Genomic DNA, 27,903 nt, shown 5'->3' on the forward strand with positions numbered 1-27,903 from the left:
TTTAGCTAGTTCAGCTCCTTTGAAAGCAATATTTTTATTATTTAATAACTCTTGGTTTAAAACTGCATGTAGAATGGCACGAGTGAGTATGAATATTAACAGTAGCCTGTATATCAAAGCCGCGCGTGCTTATGTTTATGGTGTTGCCGGGCGCGCGGGTGTTCCTGTAGGAGGGGTTATGATTACACTGCAGTAATGTAAGACTGTAGTCACACCCCGGGTGAGACAGGTGTCCGGGGGCACCGATGGCATTGTCTCGTGAGCTGTGGAGGGTGTTCTCCGGTCGCTGCAGCATGCACGATGTTCTAGGCTGTCGTAAGGACTCTAAAGTTACCTTCAGGATCACGCAGAGGCGAGCAGGGTGTTGCGCAGCCCAGCTTGTGATTGAACAAAGAGGTTCCTATGGCTTCAAGCTGCGGGAAGAGCGGTGCATGTAACGGGACCGCTGTCGCGGATATCCCCAAAGTGAATGTAGAGCAGGAACTGTATGATTATCAAATGCACACGAGTATGTGCAAGAAAATAGCTCAGCTGACAAAGGTAAGCGCGTTATTTTACCAGCCTATATGTGTGTGCGCGCGCGAATTACCCTTTTTGCTATTGCGCAAAATATAGGCTGCATCATTTAAATGTAGGCTACTTTAAGGCAGGGTTGAAGACAGTGCATAATATAAATCTTTGACACGTATCAGTATATATGCTGTCTGAGCCATTGGTGTTTTTTCATGGAATGCAACAAGGTTTTAATGGACTCAGTGTCGCATCACTGTCTTTTCAATACAGGGGATGCAGGTGATCCAAGACAAGTCACGACTTCTGTAGATATCATGTGTGGTAGCAAATGTACTTTCGTGGAGTTTATATAGCTAGGTGAGGGAATGCTAGTGAAGTCCACGCTTTAAAGGGCTCATCTAAAATAATCTGACCCCTGAGTGATCACTGGCAACAGAGATGTGGGTTATTATCATCAGGTTTAGATTGGTGTGGAGAACTTCATGAGCAAGCAGCATCCAGTTGTTAAGACCAGAAGAAGCTTGTCACCTTATCAGGTTATTAAAGTGGCAGACTAGTTCAGCGTGGCAAAATAAACAAATAAATAAACAGTCCTCCAATACATTTCAGTTTATTTAAGCCATATTTGATACAGTTTTGTGTTTGTTCCACTAGCAATAGAGCACCCTTGATTTATGTTTGTTAGGATATAATGTAGACATACTGCAATAGTCGTATGTTTGAATATAGTGCCAAGGAAATAATCAATAGGCTATTAACATTACATTATTCTTGTAATCTTTCAGTACTGAGGTGTATTCTCATGGTACCTTAGTATTTTTTTTCTGATGGCCTTAGTACTTATCATTTCTTATTTATTCATCTTTAGGACTGTAATATAAAAATGTAACCTTACAACTATGGACCTAGATAGCTAACGATGCATTCGGGAAATACACCGAGATATAATTTTATAAATAAAATGCAACTTCCTAGAAACAAACACTTTTGCACAAAAGTCGCCTTATATTGCCGTCCTCTGGAGTCTCAGCGTGAATGATGCATTTTTTTATTAAACTGTACCTTGATGTTGTATGATAAAATCAATAGCCATAATTATGTCTGACACTACATGAACAAATGATAACCCTTGAATTGCAAAAGGAAAAATGGCTTAAAATAAGGGTTAAAAACTCATAATGTCCCTGAAATAGAGAACTTCAATATTTATTTGCAATACTATTTGTCATTTTGGATAAATAAATAAAAAAACTGTTAAAATATCAAGCAACTAACAACCTGCATACTCTTCACAGCACGTGAAATTAAATATACATTTACTCACCAACAATAATAATAGAATCAAACACATCAAACAAACCCTATATACTGGGAGTTTCAGTTTGAATGATGTGTTTTTGGTTAAACTGCACCTTGAGGATGTATGATAAAATCAATAGCCATAACCACATCTGTCTCTGTGTGAAAAATTATTATCCTCTTGGCCAGTTATGAAGTGCAACTAATACATAGAGGTTAAATGCTATAAAATCTATTTGGTATTAATGGCTAATGTATACACCGTCAGAAGTGAGAGAGTGTGTATCAGGTTTTATTAGTATGACCCCTAGTCAGGGAAGATGCATATTTACTGAGAATGAAAACAAGGCTGAGAGATGTAAGCCTTTTCCCTTGGAGTTGATTTTGGAAAGGAGTTATTATTTTCTTTTCTTAAGTTTGATATCCAGGTGAAAGCTATTGAACGGACTGTACGCATGTCCCTCAAAGCCTCGTTTTCATTCTTGTCAAAAAAAAAAAAAAAAGGTCCTCTGCAGTTAGGAACATGGAAAAGCAACACTGTTCCTAAACAAAATAGGTCAGGGCTTAAATTCAAACCTGTGTGGGTGAGCTTGAATGTCACAGCTGTGTGGAATCCCTCTCTCTTTCATCATGTAAACATACTCCTAATAGTTATCTTTAGCTGTGTGTGTGTGTGTGTGTGTGTGTGTCTATAAGAACAGATGTGTGAATCATACCCTCCCTACATTCAGCTTAGCTTTGTGACGCTTAGTAATGCTACACACCAAGCCACACTATTTTTTACCAAGAAGGAGCATATGAGATTTGATCTACTTCAGTCTCGTATTGATATAAGAGCATGATGGGAATGTTATTGGTGGTGTGAAATGAAAATGTTAAAAAAGCTCCAATCCGGCGCTTGTTTCCTGTACAACATCGTAACTCACTGCTTAACCGCTGAGAAATTAACTAGTCAAAACCCAAAACCACAGTAATTATCATTTAAACCATGATCGCTCACCGATATAGGGCTGTCATTAATGACTTGGTGGAGGAGTAAATACTTTTGCTAGTTAATCAGTTCAAAAATCACAATCAATAGCTTGAGCATTTAAACTGCAAACTGAATCTTAGCATATGTTGGAATGCATGCTAATAAAGTTATCATTAATGGTGTGAACAGGCCTTCACACACACACACACACAAAGAGTGTTAAAGAGGAAGAAGGAAAGTAAGACAGCGTGTCTTAGATTTCATTAGTATGGATCGTAGTGAGGCAAGGTGCCATATTTGCAGAAAATGAAAACAAGGACACATAGATTGAGAGAGACAGGGATTTCGGCACTTCCCATTTAAAATAATAATTCATGTAAACAAAACAAAAACAGTTCCTTTTATCTGCTCTTCATCTGCTAGGAAAGTTATTGCTCGTTTTAAAGCTAGCAGACATTTCAGTCTTACAGATATATGACATTGCGTTCACTTTTATTAGATGCACTGTAAAACATGAGAGTTAATGTTTAAGGAATGAAAGGGTGACAGAGAGGCAGGAATATAAAAAAAGGTTGAACATTATAAAGAGTAGAGAGAGAAAAAAAGAGAGAAGGTGGTCGGCTTACAGGAACACTGTGTATGAACAACTACCGTAAATAATATAGCTGTTTTATTTTCTGTTCATTTGCAATTGTTTAAACCCTGTTACTAAAAAATTAAATAATAGACCATTTCAGAATCTTTCTGATGTATTTCTTGTATTTTTACAACAATAATCATTAAATAAGCATCAAAGTTAAATTGAATAAAATTTTCATTCAGCCTGTCTGCAATTTTTATTCAGACTGATGGAAAAATTAGACCAAACTTTTGTTGTAAATCTTAACTAGTAGATGGAAAATAAGCCCAAACACTTTGGATAATAAAGTAGCTTATGCAGAATTATTCATGGAGAAGATAAAATGCCTATAATTTATCATTTCGATTCGTTTCTTTCTTAGAATAATTTAATGTTTGAAATGAAAGTCTTATAATTTTATAAAAAAAAATTTGTCAGAACTTTATTTGAAGATGCAGTACACATTAATTAGATAGCGTTATGCTGTAAGTCATCTATAAGTAATATTTTTTTTGCAAACAAAACGCACATCATGCTGCTAATTTTATTTGTTGCTTGTTGGTTTTGAGAAAAAGCTTGGTGAAATGATTTCGGTGTGTGTGTGTATCAGTACTTTTTATTAATTTCCAGCACATTTTAACAATACCGTGGAAATTTGATAACTGTAATAATTTTTTTTTCTTTCAATAACGGATTGAATGATTTCACTTAAAATGCAGTCATCATTACACTGTATTTGTAAGACTTTTCTAAACAATTACATTATATATTTCCAAAAGGGTTCAATTAATGCTTAGCTGTCAATTAATTATTTCTTAGGAACTTTTTTTTGTAATGGAGAATAAATCTAGATAGATAACGGATAAAAGGGTTATGGTAGGACATGGGAACACGTTTCTTACTTCAATTTCTTAAATATCATTTCAAAAGATTATGTCAAAGTTGTTCCTCTGAAGTTGGACAGACCTTAAACCTTTATTTTAGGAGGTGATATAGAAATCCAAAGTGTCCATCCATCCACTTTCATCCACTTATACGGGACCAGGAGTTTAAAACATATTACATGTTCATATAAATAGTTTATCGAACACATTCAAACAACAGAAGCTTGGGATTAGTGCCTCTAATGCTTGAAACTGGACACTGATCTGAAAGTGCCAAACACAGCTGTGCACAAGAAATCACACACACTCACAGAAGGTTAAAACAGACATCTGTAGAACACACACACACACATGTACTAGAGGTGAAAGATTTCATCACTAAGAACAAGATGCTATATGCGTGAAATTACAATTAATTAAAGCTTCCAAAAGGGGGTTTTGCAGTGATGCAATAGAAGAACCATTTATGGTTCCCAAAGAACATTTTTTTAATAATCTATATCTATAGAACCTGTTTTGTTTTTTTGTACATTAAAAAGGTTCATGTATGTTTATGGTTCTTCATGCATCCATAGATGCCAGTAAAGATTCTTCATTTTTAAGAGTGTGGTGTTAACATACACACCTTTACTTCAATCCACAGTGCAGATAAATAATGTGTGTGTGTGTGTTTTTGTTTTATGCATAGGTGATATATTCCTTAAACACTAAGAATGAGGAGCAAGAGGAAGCAGATCAGGATGAGGAAGAGGAGGAGTCAGCATCTATTCTGAGGACACGCCTTCTAGAGCTGCAGGCCACTGTAGAGGAAGTAAAACCCATAAGTGCTCACACATACACATGTGTTCATTAAAAGCATATTAGATGGATAGAATCACTTCTTAGGATGTGTGGATGTGTGTCCGTTTCAGGTGGAGGAGCGTGGACAGAGGGCTGAAATAGAGTATGTGGAGCGCATAGCTGTGTTAAACCAAGAGACGTCAGATCTGCGCAGAGACTACCAGAATCTGCAGACGGAGAGAGACAAGCAACACAAGCTACTGCAACAAACACTGGAAGAAAACCAGCGCTTAGAGAACGAGTGCCAAGAGCTACGCAGAGCCAGAGATGAAGAGAGGAAGCGAGAGGAAGAGGAGAAGATGCACAGACTGGAGGAGGAGAGGAAGAGAGAGATGGAGGAGAGAAAGAGACTAGAGGAGGAGTGTGAAGAAAAGCTGAAAACCGTGAGAAAGGAGCTTCAGGCTTTCAGGGAGGAGAAGGAGAGAGCGGAGAAGGAATGCAAGAGAGATGTGGAGGAGTGGAAGAAGAGAATGAAGGAGATGGAGGAAGAGAAGAGGGAGGAGCAAAAGACAGCTGAGAAGACGCTACAAAAGAGCCTCAATGAACACATCAACCAGTGGCACCTGAGAGAGCAAGAAAACCGCAAGTCCCAGAATGCAACACTTCAGCAGAGGCTGAGAAAAGCGGAGACTGACTTGGAGGTTCAGGAACAGAGGCTGAATGAGAGCAACAGACGCTGCAGCGAACTGCAGGAGACAGTAGAGGTAATTAACTCCAAAATGAACTTTTTGACACTTCTGCTCATTCCAGGTGAATCCTGACAATATAACATCCTTAAATAGTTATTCCATGAGACACTATTGTGTATGATTCCTCTCTACTTTAATAAACATATATAAATATTGATATAATATTGGTGGTTCGGGGGATACAGATATTTTCTCTACAGACAGATTTAACAATTATTTATGTTGTTTTTTCTATAGGAAACATCAGTATCAGTCATGGCCCGGTTATTATAGTTTCAATATTTCATTCATAAAATATTTCATTACTGATTTATATTATTAATAATATATTAAACATTTTAATTTTAATTAATTCTGACCAATTTCGTTTTTTGTCAGGTGTCAATTTATGACCGATTTTTTTAGAGCAAAATTCTTTTAAATAAATATCTGTACAATACTGGACATAGTTTTTTAGCACTTATGGCATGTAACATACAGAAAATATGATCAGGTGTGGAGCAGCTGTTAATGAGAGTTATTAGGTTTATTATTAGGCTGTAAACTGCTCTCACTATGTTAGTGACATTTTCTTGTTTAATTAAATAGAAATAATAGATCAACTGAATACATTTTTTTTTTACTTTTTTAAATTTCAAACACAAGCTCGCCTTATCATCATATTTTCCCATGATCATGAAAAACTGGAATTTGTAATTCATGGAGATTTATATGGTGAATATACATTTTTCTATTTATGCATTTATATACATAAAATATAAACCAGAAGTGTACCTAATCTTTCAGTGGGGTGTTCATCTCAGTGTCAGGGGGCAGTAATCACTGCTGTGACTGACACTTCTGTATCTCACTGAGACAGCGATTAGAGGATCAGAAAAACACCCACAATTCCCGTCACTCAGACACACAGCTGTGTGGAAACAGATGGCACACACGAATCACTAAACCATCTGTGATAACACCCCACAGATCTGTAATCAGGGTTTCAACAGCAAAGTCTGCACAGAACTTGCCGAAAATAAAAATAACATAGGCTTTTTTAAGTGGGAAACAAAAGTAAGCCGTTACACTTAGTATTTAGATCAGGATAAAACCAAGCGATTAGATCAGTAAGAGTTGCTAGTCATGCAGCATTGACTCCTCCGTCTCCGATGTAGCTTTTCACATAATGTGCTTTAAATGTGCCTAAAGATGAGTAACACCCTCCCTTCTTTAGCTCATCATACTTCACAGAAAATTAATCAGATCTGCAACTCAGAGCAGCTGCTGTGATGGAATATTTTCTTAAAGGGGCAGTTCACCCTTAAATTAAAATGTGGTGTGAATGTACTCACCCTCAGACCATCCGAGATGTAGGTGACTTTTTTTGTCTTCAGTAGAACAGTGCAGAAGATTTTTAGCTGAAACCCTGGGTGATTCATATAATGCAAGTCATCGGATGCATGTTTTTGACAGAACAAGATACAATGCAAGGGAAATTTCAAGGGGAGGAATCGAAGTCTTATGCCATTACATGCATCACTTATTCCTATGTATGCCGATCTGTCACATAATGTGCAGTGTGAAAGGGACAGCAGTATAAGTAATTGTAATAGTTATGCTTATTGATGTTTTTCCTCTCTCCAGGAGCTGGAGGAGCAGTTGGAGGACGGGCGTCACCAGGTGGCCGAGGCTGAGGATGTGGCGAAGAAGGCAGACGAGGAGTTAGCTGTAGCCAAAGAGCGATTATTACTGCAAGAAAATGAGATACAGAGCAAGTCAGGTACACACACACACACACACACTCACACAAGAAGCATTTTCAATGTTTCGTCAGTACTGTTTTTATAATTGTTGGTCTATATCTATGATGGACATCTATGCCTTTTGCATCACACCTCTTTTTTCAGCCTCCCATCATAAGTGCCCTGTTTTTGCTGTCAGACAGTTTGCAAAATGTGTCTCGAGATCTAAGCATTCTGTTCCATTGCATTGCACCACATCTGTCTGCATCTCAGGAAACAAAGCTGAAGTGTAATTGTGTTACTTAAACCTTAAAATGCTCTGAATGTAAGAAAAATCCCATTTTACAGAATTTAAACATGGGATTGCATGGCATGATTAAATGCGTAATATTTTTATGCATTCTTTATTATATAATTAATTGTACTAATGTAACGTTTAATAAAAAATAGTTGCATAATTTCAGCGGTAAATAAGTTTAATATCATCCATTGTCGTTTATAGTCCGTTTGATAATTATTATTTCATTTCTGTTAAAATAAATGACTGCTTTTGCCAGGTAAGAGTTGTGATCACCAGCTTGTTCACTGAATATTTGGCTTCCTTTGATCTAATCATCATCTTCATCATTTCTGCAGAGGAGTTAATGAGTCAGAGTTGGTCTCAGGTGAGGGTCTCTGCTGAAGTAGAAGAGCTGAGGTCTCAACTCAGTCGTCTCAACATTAGAAACAAAGAGCTGGAGTTTCAGAACAGCAGCCGATCCAATGACCACGCACGCATGCTCAAACAGGCAAGCCCCGCCCACAAACATGCATTCACGTCACGGATGAAGGATTGTGTTTATGAGTTACTGCACCGCAATGTCATAACTACAAGCGCAAAACTGAGGGTTTTATGTTAGTTCTGAGTTTCTGAGTCGGGTGTGTCAGCAGTGCTAATATTGTTAATTAAAATGATAAAATATTGTTTTCGGTAATTGAAAAAAGCTGAATGAAAAATAAAAGTTAAATAGAAATCTTAAAACTAATAAAAATGACAAAGGCACGTTTACAAAGTAAACGTATAGTTTTCGTTTTCATAAAAATAAAATCTAAAACTAATTCAAAATATGTTGAATTGCATGTTTAAAACTCTAAACTTTTTTTTTTGTAATTTTTTGTTTATTTTGTATTTTTTTTTTTTTTTATTCAATTATTGGTGTTTTATAGATTCAAGAAGATATGTGAGTATTAGCTGAGAGCAAAGGTAATCTAAAAAGTAAAAATAGGAGCATGCACAAATATTCAACATCGTCCACATACTGATAAAAGAATTACTAATATTGTCCGATAACTGAATGAAAAAAATATTTTACAGTGCCCGAAATTTGTCTCCAATGGAAAAATTGTACAAGAATTGTACGACGTGCTTTTAAACACCTCTTCTATTCTCTACAGCATCTGACATAAACCGAATGGTGAAATCTCTGACATGAAAGTCATGCACACTCTCTCTCTCTCACACACACACACACACACACACATGAGTAAAGCACACTATAACATTTATTTTAATGGTCAACCAAGCCCTTACAACATCACGGCTGACACATCAGAAGCTTAAAAGACGTTGTGTCATTCTTTCAGAACTAAAGGATTACAGTTTTATATCATTAAGAGTCGTGTGTGTGTGTGTGTGTGTGTGTTTTAGCATGCAGATGCTCTATCCTCTATGCGCCTGGAGCTGCAGCGTGCTCACACTGAGGAGATCAGGCGCCTTCAACAGGAAGTGGACAACGAAAGAGAGAATGACAGACAGGAGCTGGAAGAAGAGAAGAAACAGGTGCAGCAGAAGATGGAAGAAGAGAAACTCAGGCTGAAAGAACAGCTTGGGAAAGCACTGGAAGAAGTGATACGCAAACACGCCAGTGAGCTGCGGTGTACACAGGCAATGCTGGACGCAGAGAAGAAGACGACGCAGCAGGTATCACGACAAGTTACAGCTGCTCTTCTCATGCAAACTTTTGTCCTCTTGACATATGATGCACTTTTTTTGGCTAATAATTTCATAACTTCTCATTTGCTCCTGTTAATACTAGGGCTGGTTATGGGCACTGACTGTCTGATTTGATTTCTCTCTCAATTTGATCTTGATATTGCTTCATTTGGGAAGTTTTTTTAAGTTTAAGAGATTCCAAAGACCCATCTATACTAGTATGGCTTTACTGTTACAGCTGCTTAGACATACATCATTATTCACAATGCAGTGCTCCAACCCCAGTCCATTTGGACCAATAATGGAAACTAAGCTGCAAAAATGGGTCATTTTGAAATCAGAGCAACATTAACATATGATGAATATTCTGCATTCAGAAACTTGACTCAACTTTATGAACATGCAGAGATTAGCCGTCAGCTGTAGAAAAACTCTTAAAGCTACGTGAGCTAAAAACCCAAAGATAAAAACTTCTTCCTCATGTCATTCCCGCATGACTTTTCTCATTTCCATGAAAATGTTCAGCCTTTTTCATGCAATGAATGAGTAGCAAATGAGAACCAGAGGGTTTCACGCTCCCAAAAGAACAAAGTAGCACAATAAAATCCATACAAGACATGTTCTATATTTGAAGTATTACGCTCGGAATGTTTTCTTACGTATTCCACCAAATAAAGAAGGTTTAGAATGAAATTTTTGTATCAAATTTTGTTAAAACTATACGAGAGACACATGACAAGAACAGCCAATGACAGAGTAGAGCTGAGAAAAATGAACCAATCAGAATTTAGAACTAAAAAAGACCATGTGACAAGAAAATGAACCAATGAAAACATGACACTTGAATTAAAGGAACACATGAAGGAACAGGGAATCACATGACAATGACGAGAACTTTGACAGGAGAATACAGAATAAAAAACATGAAAAAACCCAAAAGTGTTCTGTAGCTCAAAGAGTATGTTTGGTGTTAACTGCCTGGAAATGCAAGAACAATATATAACTTAAATGCAATATAAATACTAAATGAATGAAAGTTTTTTTTTTTTTTTTTTTTTTTTTTTTATGGATGGAATTTTATGCCAAATGCATAAAATACTAAAATGGTAATGGAAAAAAAGCAGCCTCAAAGATGTGGACCCTCTTTAAAACAAGTTAAGCAATAGCAAATGCAGGATTATGAGTAATATAATCTGAATTTTTTTATATATATTAAGATACACTTGCATTAAAAGCTGAAAAATGAAGGTTATTTGCTGTTTGACATGGTAAAGCTGCATTGAAACATCCAGGATTGTATAAAGCGCTGTCCAAATAATGGTGACTTGACATTATAATGTTGGTTTGTCTACAGATTGAGGAGCAGATGAAAACCACAGAAAAAGAGAGAAAGGCTTTAGAGAATGAGAGAGAAGAGCTACACAACAAACTACAGCTGTCCCACAGAGAGGTAAAGAATACCAGACAAGAGAAGAAGAAAAACACACCTGTCCTTTGCTTTTCCTCTTAAAAACCTGAACAATCTTGAATATGTTTGCATAGGATTGTTGAGCTACTACTGAATCAGGTCACCACAAATAACCTGAGCTATATACACACAACTCTTTCTAAGTGGTTAAAGACTCAGGCGATGTATGATAGTGTTTCTTTACAGATTTGCAAAATAATGCAGATGGGTTACATAGCACCTGCAAAGTGTTTTAGGAAATGAACAGGGCTGAAAGGAAGGTTATCTAATTCACAGTGTGACAGTGCTGCTGAATTGCTGAGATTAAAATATCCTCATGAGCAATTGTTTTATTTAAAGCTATATTTAGAATAGAAAGCATAAGTGAACTTACACTGCACAATGCAGATCTCTCAGTTCATGTCCTCATATTTCAATCACTTCAGCATTGCTGTAATTATCTGGCAGCGCTATTTTGTTGCACAACCAATAGTTCATGACCAAACCTTTGAAAACCTCCTTTAAATATCAGGACACAGGTGACTCAATTTCCTATTTTAAGTGCATTAATATTTAGTTAGTTATTTATAAACAACATCTTTGAACATGCCACCAGGCTTCTTTGTTGTAGATGTCACAAAGTAACAAAATACAAAGTTATTATAAATTGTGTGCATGCATTAAACATAATGGCATTTAGACGTAAATGCACAGTGTAATATTATAACTTTCACAACTCACTTTAATTGTTGATTGATTGCTATCAGGACTTGAAGAGATTTTCAACCAGTGTAACAAAAAGATGTTAGCTTTAAATATCGTGTGCATTTCTAATTCAAATGTCTAAACATGCTTAAATCAAGATACATTCACCTGTGAAAGAAAATGAAGATTGGCATGATTTGTTCTCATAAACTCACTTCATTTTGATTTACACAGTTTCTCATGTGTCATTTTGCATCTCCAGTAAATGGATCTTGATTGAAGTCTCTAGATATTTGCACCAGAGAACAAGACGAAAACACTTGAGGAAGAACGTCATCATCATTTATTTATTTTTTATTTTTTTTGCTATTTGATTAAGAGGTACAATAACAGTTATTTCCATATTCTAGTGGTTGAGAGTAGAGCTATTCAAGTTTCTGTAAAATGAATTAAATCGTACAATGGGGATTGTATTTGAAATTTGAAGTGTGTGCTTCCTAGACATTTGCATTTTGACGTATTGTGTTCCCCTCAATTTATTCCTAAAAGTTTATTGCTCTAAAAAATTTCACTTTTGACAAGATTACGTTTGTAATATGCAATTACTTTACTCCTGAACTAAAGAATAGATTGAGACCCATTGTATCTCCATGAGAAACAACCTTAACCTCTGGTTGCTTTAAATTAAGATTCTGTAGAAGGTTTTTGTTGATCTGAGTCTTCTTGGCTTGCAGATGTCCAAATTGAAGGAGATGATTCAGACGCTGGAGAGAGAACGAGAAGAGGAGAAGGAAAGAGCAAAAGAGAGAGAGCAGGAGGTGAAGCGGCAGACAACATGCGGCTCGGAGTGTGTTCGAGTGAGAGAAGAACTGGAAAACACACGCAGCAGCATGCAGCAAACACAGGTCAGTCCTGTTTCAGTCCCTACGCATTACTGCACACCATGCATTCCTTAATCCATGGATCTGTCCTTCCATTCATCCTTGTCCTCCTTTCTTCTTTAATGTCTCCCACAGGAGGAGTTCACTGCAAAGAAGGAAGTGTTACAGGCAGAGATTTCTGCTCTACAGCAAGAGCGAGACCTTCTACAACAGTGCAATCACCGAATCGAGGAGAGGATCAGGTGCGCCGGACAGAGAGAAGCTGGCTCACATTGCATGTTTCATTTGGAGGCATTTTAAATATGTGATTCATTAATGAGTTTTAGGATTTTTTTTTAATGTTTAATTTATCTTATGCTCACCAAAAGTGCATTTATTAGGTCAAAAATCAACTTCTTTTAAATGCAAATAATGTTTGACCATTGTTTTAGATTTTAATAAAATGCATAAAAATCATTTTTGTGATTGTAAACCATCGTTACTCCAGTATTCAGTGTCACATGATCTTCAGAAATCATTTTAATATGCTGATTTGAGGCTCAAGAAACATTTCTGATTATTATCAATGCTGAAAAGTTTGTGCTGCTTCATATTTTTATGAAAACTTATCTAATGCATTTATCAATTTACCAAACGTATTTAGCAATTAAATGCATTTTTGCTGAATAAAAGATTAATTTCCTTCGACAAAAAAAAGAAAAACATCTTACTGGCCACAAACATTTGAACGGTAGTGAATATAGTGAATATAGTTTGCCCAAACCGGATGGATGTAGTTTTTGTGTATTTCTGCAACAGCACACAATGCTTTTACCTAACAGTGTGCAACTTAACAAAACAGTAATGTTATAATAATATTACGCAGTCTTTAAACACATGTTGGTCAATTAAACCAGAACTCAAGCGGAAACACGTCAGATGCAATAATGTGCTAACTTTGACTTTGAAGTGTAAAATGGGTATAAAGTGCAATTTTATTAATTTAAAAAAATGCGTGTGTGTGTGTGTGTGTGTGTGTTTGTGTAGGCTACAGTTTGAGAAGCAGTTCTCTGATCAGATCGTGGAACTGAAGAGAGAAAGAGAGGAAGAGATCAGAAAGACGAACCAACAGTGGCAACACAGAGTAGAAGAACTGCAGACACAGGTAACACACACACACACACACACAAACACAGTCTCCTTAGACCCATCACATACACATCTGTGTTTGTAGTTGGAGGAGAGGAGAGCGCTCTCAGAGAAGATGGAAGGAGAGAGAGAGAGACGTTATGGTGATGGAGAGATGGAGCGAATGAAGCAGGAGATCCAGAAGACGAGAGATATGAACAGCTCGCTCAGATCTCAGCTTCACTCCATCATTGAGGAGAAAGACAGACTGATGAAGCAGCAGCTACAGGTGAGTGTTATTACTCGTGTGCATCAATATGATACTGAGCTAATAACAACAGTTATAACAACAAGGTAATTGCTGGATGACAATTGTTTTCTGTGTTATGACTTAAATGTTCCAGAAAGCACTAGAATATCACAGAACATTACAGACGCTCCTAGAATGTTCCAGTCCTTGCAAAAGCAAAATATCTTTAGAAAAAAAAAAAAAAAGTACAAATGTGTAAATTATAAATGTTTCATAATTAATGATAGATGTTCTAAAAAAATTACCTGACCTAAATATTAACAAAAATATTGATGCTATGTGAAAATACATTTAACACATTTCTGTTATATGACCCTGGACCATAAAACCAGTCATAAGGGTCAGTTTTTTTGTTAGGAGTACAATATTTGTCTGAGATACAACTATTTGAAAATCTGGAATCTGAGGATGCAAAAAAAATCTAGATATTGAGAAAATCACCTTTAGAGTTGTCTAAATGAAATTCTTAGGAATGCATATAACTAATCAAAAAGTACGTTTTTATATGTTTATTATAGGAAATTTACTAATTATCTTCATGGAACATGATCTTAATTTCCTAATGATTTTTGAAATAAATAAACAAAATCTATAATTTTGACCCATACAATGTTTTTTGGCTATTGCTATAAATATACCCCAGAGACTTAAGACTGCTTTTGTGCCGTTAAAGGGATAAACAACATTCTGTCAAGTCATTCCAAACCTGTGTATTTCTTCATTCATTTGGGATACAAAAGAAGTTATTTAGAAAAATGATGTGTTGGAGCCCATTTACTTTGACTGTGTTGACAGAAACAGTTCAGATGATGACAGAGCACACACAAGAACTCTGTGTGTTAGTGATTTGGTGTTGTGCTGTAGGTGGTTAAAGAGGAAGATGAAGACGAGGAGGACAGAAGCGTGTTGCGTGAGGAAAGGTTAAATCACCAGCGTGCTCTTCAGATCCTCGAAGCACAAGCCCATGAGGAACTTCAGTCAGAAAGACAGCGCTTGCTCACACAGCACAAACTCCAGCTGGGTAACCATCACGCCTCACACAGAATGTTTGTGCATGCTTCAAAGCTGCATGTTTTCTATAATACTTACTTATTTTGCACAAATGCATCATCTAGTGCCACTGACTAAAGCAGAGCAAGAGCAGGACTGAAGATGTCAACCTTTGTAAGCATGTCTGATCTAATGTGTGTGTGTGTGTGTGTGTGTGTGTGTGTGTGTACAGACAAGCAGAAGGCAGAGCTGACCCAGCAGCACACGGAGTGGGTGAGACAGGTCACCCAGAGACACATTCAGCAGATCGAAGACCTTCAGAACGAAATACACACACACACACAAATGATGGCTTTGCAGCAGGTACACATACAAGCCACACGGGGACACACACACATATTACACACATTGGTTCATTACCCCACATCTATGTCTCTCTCTCATCCCCTTCTCAGGATCTGAAGCAGCAGAACCGCTTACAGTCTCTAGAGAGACAGCTGGATGAGAAGAGCAGCGAGGTCCAGGAGCTAAAGAGAGAGAACGGAGATCTGAAAGATCGCATGAGTGCAACACAGAGAGAACAAACAGAGGAGCACAAACACAAGAGGTCAGAGGTCACACACACAGACAGGAGGTCAATAACAAGATGACCACACACACACTCATTGGCAAACTATGCTGCTTATTCTGGTCAAGAACTGCTTATTTATTCCCATTCAAATCAGTTTCAGCTATAGAAAATCAGCCCCTTAAAGGAACACAACCGAGCATATCTTCTAATACGTTGAAAATTTTATATCATGCAATTCTGATAAAATTCAGAACATGAAACATGCAACTAAAAGATTCAAAATTCTGAGATTAAAAGTCTCAATTAGCTTTTTATTTTGTATTCAATGGTAGAAACGGCTTTCACATTAATGTGCAGATTTAGAAGTAAATCTGATATCTGCTATATATACATGTCTGAGACTGATTTATTTGTATCTGATGTGCAGTTTCTCGGAGGAACCAGATGAGTGTGTGAAGAGAGAGCACACAATGGAGATCCAGACCATAATATCAGCCCAAACACGACTACAGGCCCGCATAGTTGCCTTGGAAACAGAGTACCTACTCCTCCCACATCAATAATGCACAACGCAAACCAAATTCCACATTCCTCGACACAATGCATGCATATAATAGCTAATTTGACAATAACTGTAGCTATAAAAATGCAGTACGTAACATTCTATTTAACTGTATTTTACTACCACTTTGCATTTTATTGCATCATATAAACAGACTCCCTTATTGCTAATGTGAAACCAGCGGTACTAGAATTTACTCATTATTGTATATATTAGAAAATCATGTTATACAAGTCTTAATCTGAAGTTTGATAGTATTTTAATGCAACATTCAAATCTAAAATAAGATTTCAAGAATCAAGTTAAAACAATTAGTAAGTAAATAAAGTTATAATATATATATATATATATATATATATATATATATATGTATATATATATATATATATATATATATATATATATATATATATATATATAAGAATAAAGACATAGTATTGCATAAAGTAAAGATAATGCTATCCCTTTATTTGACCGAGATACTATTTGAAAATCTGAGGGTGCAAAAAATCTAAATATTTAATAAATCTTCTTTAAAGTTGTCCAAATGAAGTTCTTAGCAATGCATGTTACTAATCAAAAATTAAGGTTTGATATATTTACAGTAGGAAATTTGCTAAATATCTTCATGGAACATAATATCCTAATTTTTGGCATAAAAGCTAAATATAATTTTGAACCATACAATGTATTTTCATACAATCATTGCTACAACTATACCCCAGAGACTTAAGACTGCTTTATATAACATTTACACACACACACTCATATATATATATATATATATATATAATATTAAACTGAATTTTTTTTAGTTATATTAGGTATACATTAAATTGATTAAAGTTGCATTTAATTAATATTTGTATGTCTGCTTTGTGTGCTTGATTCTTATGTTTGCAGGTTGAGAGAAAGGGAAGAAAGGGGAAAGAGGAGAGTAGAAGACTTACACAACATTGCTAAACTACAGGACAAGCTGAGCGAGAGAGACCAACTCATCAGAAGTCTAGTGGTAAGACACACACACACACACACACACACACACAGAGACACGTAACAGACACTGGATGCTCAGCTCATCACATTTCTCTATTTCAGGAGGACCTCCACCAGCTGTCCCAGCATCCTCCTCTGTGCAGTGATGAAATATTGAAGCCTTATGACTCTAGGACACAAGCAGGGACCCTCACGCCTACTATGAAGGTAGCATACACACTTTACAGAATCCCACATCACGTCAGAATTCCATTCATCCAGGATCATATTCACTGAAGCTCAGAATGAATCCGTCTTCTGTATATAGAAAAAGAGGGTTGAGGAAACTAGCATCCTGAACCTCTGCTCATACGCCGTGGGGTCACCCGAGGCCAAATGCTCAGCGGTTATGGAGCGTGGATTATCCAGTCTGGAACAGGGCGGGCGAGACACCACCCTAACAAGAACACACACACCCACGCCCCCTAATGCTGAACACAGAGCCTCCATCAGACACAAACATCCACCTTCACAAGATCAGATCAACTACAGCCAACACATCATCAGGTAATCACGCAATGCATTGAGAATATCTCCATACTGAGAATTAATAATGCATCAATGCATATTTTATTTTAAACAGATGCTTTATCCAAACTATGTATGTGGTGCTGTTTCTGTTCTGAGAAAAACTCAATATACAATTTATATTTATCTGAAAAATGCATGAAAAAAATGCATATTTTAATTGAAATGTAAACAAAAGATTTAAATTAAAATGAAAACATGCAAATACAACACTATAATAGTATTTAAAAAAAATACTTAAATAACTCTTCATAACTACTCCAAAGACTAATAAAGATCTTATTTAGAGTCCCTATTATTTTATCTCTACACCTTTTTGTTTAATGCAAGTAGCAGCACTGAATATTTGCAAAAGGGGGTTGGGGAAAAAAATCTAGATTAGTCAGATGACCAACTATATTTGTCAAAATGTGCAGTAACGGCACACACTATAACACATATGAGGCAGCTGACACCTGAAGCCTTGCATATTCAAGATAAAAAATACATAAAAAATTAGGTGCATGCATACATTCTAACCTTGATATAAAAAATAAAATCCAGACATTTTGTGTGAAATACTTATTCAAATACTTTTTATGCGAACAATAACCCCCCTTTTCCTGATTCAGTGTTTTCTTTTCTTAACTCTTTTTCTCCCATATCTACATTTCCTGTTGTGTTTTGTTCCAGGACTCCTGCTGAGACAGGCTCTGATGGACAAGAGCCTCAAAAACAGGAGTGGTTCACCAAATACTTTTCTTTCTGAGGTCCTCCGGCCCCAAACAAGCTCACCAAAGTCTACTTTTTCTGCATTATTACACTCAACTACAAGCTAACACCAAATAAGCTTTCCTATAGCATGCATCTCAGTTTTATTCTGTCGAACGAGCGGCAGCACACAGACCCAGTGTCTTAAAATGTCATGAGATTATGCATTAAACCATGAAGAAAGGATGACGAGTTGCTGAGCATGGAGGTGACTTCATGTGGTGTGAAATACTAAGACTTTTCTTCAAAAAAAAAAAAAAATTATTGCAAGAAAAGCTGGTTTTGCCATGCAATGCCGAACCTGTAACTATCTCAAGATAATTAACGTATGTCAATAAATTACAATTATTTTTTTTTAAATGGCATGATTTTATTTTTTTATTTCTTTTTTTTTTTTACAGAACTTTAGAATATCGCTCCTTGCCCTGGACTGGTAATTCTAATACAGGTCTATCGTTTGTGTTAATAAAAAAAATTTAAATAAAAAAATCTTTCACTGAAAGAGCCTGCAGTTCATAAGAGCTTCTGTAGCCGACGGAAAACGAAGAATCTCCGACTGGAAAGATGTGAGGGCGTTCTTCAGCGTCTTCTGCTGGCTGGTCTGGCCTTTGTTCTTGTATTTCATGTTTAACAGCTTCTCAGCTAGATAGTGTAGCCACAACACGTTGGAATGAGGATTATATGTGGACCAACAGTTACTAAGAGAGAGAGAGAGAGAGAGAGAGAGAGATGAGAATCAATGGTTTAGAATGAAAGACTTTAAATAACATTGTCTGAGGCTGAAGGACATACTTGTTTTCTTTCTTCATTAGACGGTAGATTTCAAACTGATAATCTCCCTGACCCATAAACAGCTCCTCATCATTAGAGATATCACATGACACCGTCAGTCCATCTGAGAGAGAGACACAGACAAGAGGTTTCAAACATTCTCAAAATTATCCTATTCATTTGTATCACTGTGATTGATGTAAAAGTAACATTAATTTGAACAAATAATGGAAACAAGGTTGCAAATTTAACCTAAAATAAACTTTTGAAAGGACAACTGTCAATTTTTAACATTTGTAAACATGAAGGGGAAAAAAAAGTTCACACAGTTCATTGTAAGAATAGAAAAGCTGGATGAAAATGAGTGAGCTTAGCTAGTTTGGGACCAAATATTGATAAGTAGTTTTTTTTTTCCTTACACAGTGAAGCTTCACAAATCCAAATCAACAACTTTTATAAGTAATTCAAGAAATTAAAGTTTGCTATAATTAATTCTACACACTGTCAGTACTGTAATGTCTGTGAATGTAGTTTCACAGACGAGGCTTAAGCGTGGTCTCAGACTAAAATGCTGAAAAGTCTGAGCTGTGTCAATCTGAAAGAAACTTGCACTGATTGATCTTAAATTACATCAGTGGCTTTATTTTCGCTCAAGATGCACACCAGTGGTTTGTTTTCTAAGGCATGTTTAAGAAAAACTACTTAAAGGATGGTCTAATCCTGGCTTAGTCAAAGCCCTGTCTGTGAAACCAGGACTTGAGTTGTTAGATCTCAACTGAGAAAGTCAAGGAAGGACCTGAAAATAATCTCTAATATAATTATTAAACGTGGGAACATGGGACAACAAACTAGTTGCAGCAAAATGAGTTGGAGTTTGCCGAGACTGACCGATCTCCAGGCGTGAGAGCGAGTAGTCGATGATGTTGACGTGAACCCCCCGTGTCTCGATGGAATGGACCGTTCCATTTAGGATGAACTCATTGTGCTTGTGCTTGACGTCCTTCACCAGGATGTTTCCCCAGTGAAGATCTCTGAAACCCCAGCACACAACGCTAACATCAGCTTACACTGACAGACAGAGGGTTTACACACGAGGTACATTTACAACACCTCACCTGTGTTCAAAGCTCAGCGCTTGCTCGGCTACAGCCAAAGCGGCAGTGACTTGATGAAGAACGCTCTTGGCCTGGACCAGGGAAGACAGCTGCGACGGTACACACACATAAACTCTTTAAACGCTAGAGCTCAAAGTGTAAGAAAACCAAACTTCTAATAAACAGCTTTAGATATTACAGTGACTTCTAAAGGAACAGTTCACCTAAAAAAAAAGTCCAAACGGTTCACAAATTAAAAGTGCGCTCGAGGTACCTTTCCGTTCATGTTCTCTAGATCACTCCCTCCAAACTCAAACTCCAGGATTAAAAACAGCTGCTCGTCATCAAAGAAATCTGTGCCATAGAATGAGTACTACATTTATAGACATTAAATATCATAATACAATTAAAAGGCATATCATAGTTTTTACCAGGTCTGTCGTTCTCAGATCCCTTCTGACGGTCAAACTTGTCCCAGGCTTTGAGCAGAGCGTCCGGATAACATCCACGAACACAATGAAGACTAAAAGATAAAGGAATAGTTCACTCACAAAAGAAAAATCACTTATAACTCTACCCCACACAAATCTCCTCATTTTATATTCAAGCTAGCAGAGAAGTAAAGAAGGCATACTTGTTTAGCCCAATGAAACCGTCTGTCTTGTTGATCTCCTTCATGTTAAGACAGCTCAGCTCTCTGTAATAACATTTAAAGATGCGTTTGAATATCTACACACCATTACGTTCAGATTTTCCAAAACTATGCAAGACATCCTACTTGGAAATGATGATTTCATGGAGGATTTCGCCGAAGGTTTTCTGTTGTTCACCATTGACCTGCTGACTGCCTTCTACTGGGATGATCTATAGATAAAGATAAACAGGTAAATACTACGAGTGTCTGGGATGTGTCCGACAGCAGTTATCACGTGCACATACTTTGAGAGCAACGGTCTTGTTGGAATCGTTGATGGTGGAGAAGACCTCTCCAAACGTCCCTTCTCCGATCTTGCTGCAGAGCTTCATGCGAGCCGGAGGGATGCAGTCACTGAAGGAAAGTGGGCCGCTCTGATGGCATTCCTGATACACTTTTTCTGCATCACTGATATCTTCATCATACGAAGCCTAGACCACAGACAAGGGAGGACGGTCAAAAAAAAGGAGAATAGAGACAAAGAGAAATCATTGAGATGATCTGTAATGAAATCTGGAACAAAGAGATAAGAATTATCTCTAGTTCTGTTAGATATTACCACATGTGACCCTTGACCTTTAGATTGAGATGTATACATCAACTTAAAGCGGAATAAATCATCTTTTCATTGATGTGTGGTTTGTTGGGAGGACAATATTTGTCTGAGATACAACTATTTGAAAATCTGGAATCTGAGAGAGCAAAAACAAAAAAAATCTAAATATTGAGAAAATCATCTTTAAAGTTGTCCAAATGAAGTTCTTAAAAAAAGCAAATTACTAATCAAAAATTAAGTTCTGATATATAAACAGTAGAACATTTATAAACTATCTTCATGGAACATGATCTTTACTTAATATCCTAATGATTTTCTGCATAAAAGAATGGGTCGATAATTTTGACCCTTAAAATGTATTTTTGGCTATTGCTACAAATACACCCCAGAGATTCAAGACTGCTTTTGTGCTCCAGGGTCACATATTACAATAACATTTTATTGAAGACATTAATTTAAAAAGAACACTATTTATATCAAATAGAAATCTTTTGTAACAATATAAACTACTTTTCAAACGTTTGGGGAAAATATTTTTATTCAGCAAAAAGGTGTTAAATTGATAAAAATAAATAAATAAAAAGTCAGTGCAGACTTATATTGTTACTAAATATTTCTATTCTGAATAAATGCTGTTCTTTTTTTATTTTTTATTTATATTAGAATCCAGAAAAAAGCATCAAAGGTTCCAAAAGTATGTCTGTATGTGTATGTATATTAAGCAGCACATCTGTTTCCAACACTGATAATAAATCAGAATGATTTCTGAAGATCATGTGACACAAGACAGAAATAAATTATTTTTTAAAGTGCATTAAAATACAAAAACTATATTTTAAATTGAAATAATATTTTCACAATATTACTGTTTTTTCTGTATTTTTTTTTCCTGATTTGATGACCATAAGAGAGAGAGAAAAACATTATAAATCTTACTGATCCCAAACCTCCTCGAGTTAAACTAGACCTTTAGCAAAAAACCTGTTCATTAGTGTTGAGTGTTGTCTTTACCATGGGGGTGTTGATGGTGGAGCGGAGCAAGCGTGAAGCTGGGAATCTGGACGGTGTACAGAAAGGGGAAGCAAACAGGTCTAGACTGTGGTCAGGTGGAAATACAGCACCTGGGGACTTCAGATGAGCCTGAGCCAAGCGGCGAGGGGTGGCAAATGCTGTCGGACACACACACATTCAGGTGTTTATACATAACGAGAGCTTTTAGGAAAAGTGACAAGCACTTAAGACCATTTTACATGCTTTTAAGTTGTCAAAAGGAGAGCGCTATCAAAACAAAGGTGGCACTAAATGCTGGCCAGCTGTCATTTAACATGTCAAATGCCGCTTTAGCTCTTAGATATGCAAACTAAGAGTAGTTTGGTGTATGAATCGTAGACTACTGGCTTATCCGGTCTGCTGCAGACACATACCAGTCTTCTTCTTATGCAGGGACAGTGCTGCCTTTAGTCGGCCCCAGGAGTGTGTCGTGAGTGTGTCGGGAGTAAAGTTGGTCAGAATGGAAGACAGATTCATTTGCTCCATCCTGAGAGGCGTCACAGCCAGACCGATCCCACTGGTGCCCTGCATCCAGCCACATGCGGAGTCCTGCATGAACACACAGAGAAGACAAGCAAGCGGATTAAACATTCAATCCTTCCATTTAACTCCAATTCAATCAGTTACAACAACTAAGTGGCATTTAGCAAAAAATAAATAAATAAATCCTCAGAATTTTAGTTCGGATATCGCCTAAAGTAAACAAAAATATATAATATATTACCTGCTTAACTAATAATAAATGTGAATGGACCCATGCATACATTTCGTAATAGATATCTGAAATGTGCAACTCAAAAAAACAAATTATAAAACGTAAAAACCATATATAAAATGTAAAAAAAAACTTCATCTACTTGTCAAAGAGTGTAAATGACTATTAGCTACAGTAAAATGAGCACAGGAGTGTATGACAGTGACAACTGACCCCTGCAGAAGACATGCTGCCCCAGTCTCCTGACACCGTCTTTATCCGTCCGTCCTTTTTCCTCCGCTTTTCATTGAATTCTCCAGCGCCCCTCTTTGACCAGCGGCTGACATTAAGTCCACTCACACAAACTTTGCGGCCGGTGCCAGTACCAGACCCAGTGCGTTCTTTAGGCACAGCAGGAGGACGTGTTTTGCTATAAGCTGCAGAGGCAGACGGAGAGACCGGAGGGGGTCGGGATGATGCAGACGAGTGTTGAACATCTCCTTCAGGGTTTCTGGGAGTCTGGGAGCTGGTTGGGATGACGTTCCCCGTCTCTTTGAGAGGTGGAGAGGATGCACTGTCCCTGTGGCAGGGCGCTTCTGCTGCCCTCTGGTGGACAGAAGGATACGCATCCAAGTCCAGACGGGGAACGCTGACAGCGAGGGAAGATAACAGACATTCAGCCTTAAGACGCCCAATAAGAGACTGCTTTGAACAAACAGCTCCAGCAAAAGGGGAAGTGGACGGAGACTTTGAGGAGAGGTAGAGTGATGGTTTGGATAGAGAGGAGCAGCTGGATGATACAGTTATATAGGTTTGGCTGTTTGCTGCCACAGACGACTGCAAACAATCAGAGGAGATTTTCTCTTCTCGTTCCCTGACGCAGCTTTGCACCAACAGATGATCCGAGACGTCTATTTTTTTTAGATTTACGGCTACATCCACAGTGCGACACCTATATATCAAACAAAACAACGGGAACTTATTTAAATATTCATTCTTTTTAAATATTTTAAAGACCAACTGTAATTTATTAATATGCAAGAAGAGATCTCATCAAAGTCAGAGAGTGCGTTCTGACCTTCTGACCTGAAATCATGGAAAATCATGAAAAATCTTTATTCATTTTCAAGAAGATTGTTCAAAAGATAACATCCATTCTATTTTTTTTTTTTAAAAAGGGTCTAAAAGTGTTTTGGATATATAAAAAAAACAATAGATTATCCTTTTTGGATGCATTAACCAGGGTTCTCGTAGCATGTGTTTTTGAGGTTGAATTGAAATCAAATACTGCCATACTGAGCCTTAATACTTCTGAATGTGATGTCTACTTTATAAATATTGAGAAAATTATGTAAAAACATGTTTCGGGTCACTTAAACCATTTATGCAAATAAAGGCGCCCTTAAATGGTCAGTAATGGGGTTGGATGCTCATCTAGTGGAGAACATTGGTACTGCGCCCAAACACACTCACTGAAAGCTCATTTTTTGAGATATCAACCTCAAATCTGGAATATAACTTGTTCAGAATTAAGTTTTTCTAGCAGTTTTAGAGTAAAACATGTTTTGTAAAATATGAATTTTATATAAAATAATTTTTTTAAAATATTTTCGTAAACATAACTTTTTTGTTATATAATCATTATAACTTTTTCACTTCTACAATAACCTGCCAAGAGTCTGTTTTGAAAAAAGACCAACCTTAAGTCTGTGGCACTGTTTATAACCATTCAAGCTGGAAATGTCATTACACACAGGTTTCCAAACTTTTGACTGGTCATGTAAACGTTTGCGGCCAAAAAAAATCTCTTCTAATAATAATAAAAAATTAATAATCATAAATCACAAGTGTAAGAGTTTTCACTTTGTGAATAAAGAGGCATTACTCACCTCTTCTTTAACTCATCTGCTAAAGATTCTAGATGTGACTGTCTTGAAACGCATCCAGGATTTCCTTTTTTATCCCTCTCTCCATCCCCAGCTCTCTCTTCCACAACGGCATCCCTCTGCTCCATCACTCTCTCTCCGGAGGAGATGCCTGGGTTTGTGAGCTGGTGACTTGTGTGGTCACACGCTTTCATATTCTTCAGATTATGAAGGCTGTAGTTGTTTTCTGCAGGCTGGTGAAGTTCATCAAAGCTGAGGGAGGAGATCTCACTGATGGAGGGCTCTGGTAAGGTTTGGAGCCGTCTGCAGACCAGAGAAGGTGTGCTCGACAGCAGAGGACGTTTACTTGGGAGCTGCTGGTCATCGCTGTCATTGAACGAGACCTCAGCCAGAGCCACGCGGTTCTTGAGAGCAGCGTGATTATTGGAGCCCATGTGAAGCGTCTTCCGCTTGTTTTGGGGGAATTGAGGAAGGAAGTCTTCTAAGGAATCATCAACAGACTAGAGGGAAAGAAAAAAACAGTTTTAATGACAATCCAATAGAAACCAAGAACCCCCCTAGCAGACTGTTACTTACGATCGGCTTGGTTTGGATGGGTGCCGGTGGTCTTCTGCGATGTGTGACGAACTTAGGCAAACATTGAGCGCCGAACACTTTCTCAGCACTACACAGATACAAAACAATATTTCACTCATGCGAAATCAAGTAGCAGTGATTTTTTAAACTAAATGTATAACAAGCCTCACCCAGCACATTCACCAGCAGACGTTTTCATACAGGAGTCATCCTCATTTTCACTGCTGCTGAGAATGATCGGTTTATTTGTTTTAGCCGTTCGAGTCTTCCTCACAGCTGTAGTCCTTACTGATGGTTTTGCATTTGTCTTCTTTCTGCAGAAACAAAGCCATACGGTACAGTGAAGGTAAACACTTAACTAACTGTCATCTATGACTTTAGACTCAAATTTGTAATTACTGCTTATTTATAGTTAGTAAGGTAGTTGTTAAATTTCGGTATGGGATGGATTAAAGGATCTAAAATATGCTCATGCAGAATAAGCCACTAATACACGGCCAAAATGTTTTGCCACAGTCCAGACCTGAACAATGAGGACGGTGCATAGTTTTCCTCGTTCTCCTTGATAGCAGTCATCCCTTTGCTCTTGGCAGGACGGGAGGCTCTTTCTCTTATTCTCCTATTCACAGACAAAGGAACTGTCATTGATAATATCAGCTTCCCTATAGAAATTTTAAACCACAGTTAAGGATTAAATGCATGCATGTGTGTTTTACCGTTTCTTTGGTTGTGTGGTCTCTGTTATGGACTGATCTGATGAAAGTGTGCTTGAAAACGAGAAAGCTGCTTTCTTCAGGTCAGGAGAGAACCACGGCTCCACCTTTCGCATTCTTTTACTGTACGTCTTGATAAACAACGGCCCATTTCTTCCTCTTGCATTCATCTTGGAGCTTTACTACAGACAGAGTAGAATTAAACAATTATTATAAAATAAACGTAAAGGCAAGATCATGTTTTCAAATGTGGAAAAAAAAGGAACTTCAAAATGCAATGTTGTGAAATAAGTATAATTCCTTTGTTTTATTAGTAACAGTTCATTTCTAATGTTAGTTACACTTTACAACAAGGTTTCATTTTTAAGTTAGCACGTACTAATAACGAACAATACTTTAGATACTATTAATTTCAATATTTACTAATACTTAAAGATCAGTTCAGAATAATCAATGCACTGTAAACTAATATAAACATGAAAAGTTTATTAAACAAAGGCTGTAAAACTAATGTTAACAAATTAAACCTGGCATATTGACAGAATTTTTTATTAATATGCATTGTCCATGTAATAAAAAAAAAAAAGAGGAGATAATCTAAAAATCTCTTCATGTAAACAAAAATAAAGTGGCATTATTTAACTGAGATGCCTAGATGGTTTAGGCTTATTCGTAATATTAATCTTCTAGATGAGTGTAGCTGAAAGTGATCATTAATTCAGGATCCCCTGAAAAAGTTTGTATGCTAATACCAAAACAAACATCCTAAACCTAACCCCAGGCGCTAAAAATCAACACGAGCTAACGATGAACTTGAACTAAACACCAAACGGTTTCAAATATACACATTTGGAGAACAAACTGTTTTCGGTTACTGAAAATAGCAATGTAAATTAAATTTAAAAAAATGTTAGTGAAATTTTAAAAGTCGAAATGATAGCTTCATTATCGAGATAAAACGCTAAAAGCTAAAGCTAACCGCTAACTTTTGTAACGTTACAGGAAACATCTGCACTACGATGCGCATGTTTTAAAAAATGAAAAGCGTTAATATGATGCCAACTGATTGTACCTCTACAGCGTGTTATTGACATGCAGAGCTCTTCTCGGGATCATTAATAACTGTATGATGTCAAATATGAACAGAACGGATCACCATTATAACAAACCGCTTCGCGTTCAAACTAAGAAGAGTCGCTCGCTGATTGGAGATTCTTCTTCTTCGTGTTTAACGGCCGCTCACAACTTTGGGTCATTACCGCCACCTACTGAACACCAGCAACTCTTCCACTGTTGGGTCGTAGTGACATCTACTCTTTTTATTTCTGTCGTAATTTAGTAACTGTAGGAACTGTAATTCCTTGAAAAAAAAAATCGATTTAACAGTTGTTTCCGCCTATTTAAAGAGTAAGGCATTGCAGTAACAGTAGAGCAAACATGCATTTTTTGAGGAAAACCCATAATGTTTTA

General features: G+C 36.9%; 2 protein-coding genes across 3 annotated transcripts; one reads left to right on the forward strand and one right to left on the reverse strand.

Annotated features, from left to right (window-relative positions):
• The first annotated feature begins 181 nt into the window (after window positions 1-181).
• LOC127956057 (protein FAM184B-like) lies at window positions 182-18,759 on the forward strand. Its single transcript, XM_052553857.1, has 19 exons — window positions 182-540; window positions 4,977-5,099; window positions 5,200-5,832; window positions 7,444-7,579; window positions 8,178-8,329; window positions 9,229-9,501; window positions 10,868-10,963; window positions 12,400-12,570; window positions 12,682-12,788; window positions 13,573-13,690; window positions 13,760-13,942; window positions 14,828-14,984; window positions 15,186-15,316; window positions 15,409-15,560; window positions 15,952-16,062; window positions 16,990-17,098; window positions 17,185-17,289; window positions 17,390-17,628; window positions 18,322-18,759. The coding sequence occupies exons 1-19, from the start codon at window positions 403-405 to the stop codon at window positions 18,395-18,397; spliced, it is 3,210 nt and encodes a 1,069-aa protein (XP_052409817.1). The 5' UTR covers window positions 182-402; the 3' UTR covers window positions 18,398-18,759.
• On the reverse strand, window positions 17,667-27,720 carry LOC127956148 (uncharacterized). 2 transcript variants are annotated; one of them, XM_052554001.1, is made up of 18 exons: window positions 27,590-27,720; window positions 26,437-26,615; window positions 26,244-26,339; window positions 25,891-26,034; window positions 25,721-25,808; window positions 25,148-25,644; window positions 23,493-24,210; window positions 22,939-23,113; window positions 22,526-22,683; window positions 21,204-21,389; window positions 21,043-21,128; window positions 20,899-20,961; window positions 20,696-20,787; window positions 20,539-20,618; window positions 20,286-20,374; window positions 20,059-20,201; window positions 19,192-19,294; window positions 17,667-19,097 (listed from the first exon to the last, which is right to left on the reverse strand). In XM_052554001.1, exons 2-18 carry the CDS (start codon window positions 26,601-26,603, stop codon window positions 18,893-18,895), a joined length of 3,090 nt encoding a protein of 1,029 aa, XP_052409961.1. In that variant the 5' UTR covers window positions 26,604-26,615; window positions 27,590-27,720; the 3' UTR covers window positions 17,667-18,892. The 2 variants fall into 2 exon arrangements, with proteins under 2 accessions (XP_052409961.1, XP_052409884.1); XM_052553924.1 differs by having other exon boundaries at window positions 27,506-27,652.
• Between the last annotated feature and the right edge of the window lie 183 nt (window positions 27,721-27,903).

The sequence above is a fragment of the Carassius gibelio genome, chromosome A1, assembly GCF_023724105.1.
Source record: "Carassius gibelio isolate Cgi1373 ecotype wild population from Czech Republic chromosome A1, carGib1.2-hapl.c, whole genome shotgun sequence".
NCBI classification, from domain to species: Eukaryota; Metazoa; Chordata; class Actinopteri; order Cypriniformes; family Cyprinidae; genus Carassius; species Carassius gibelio.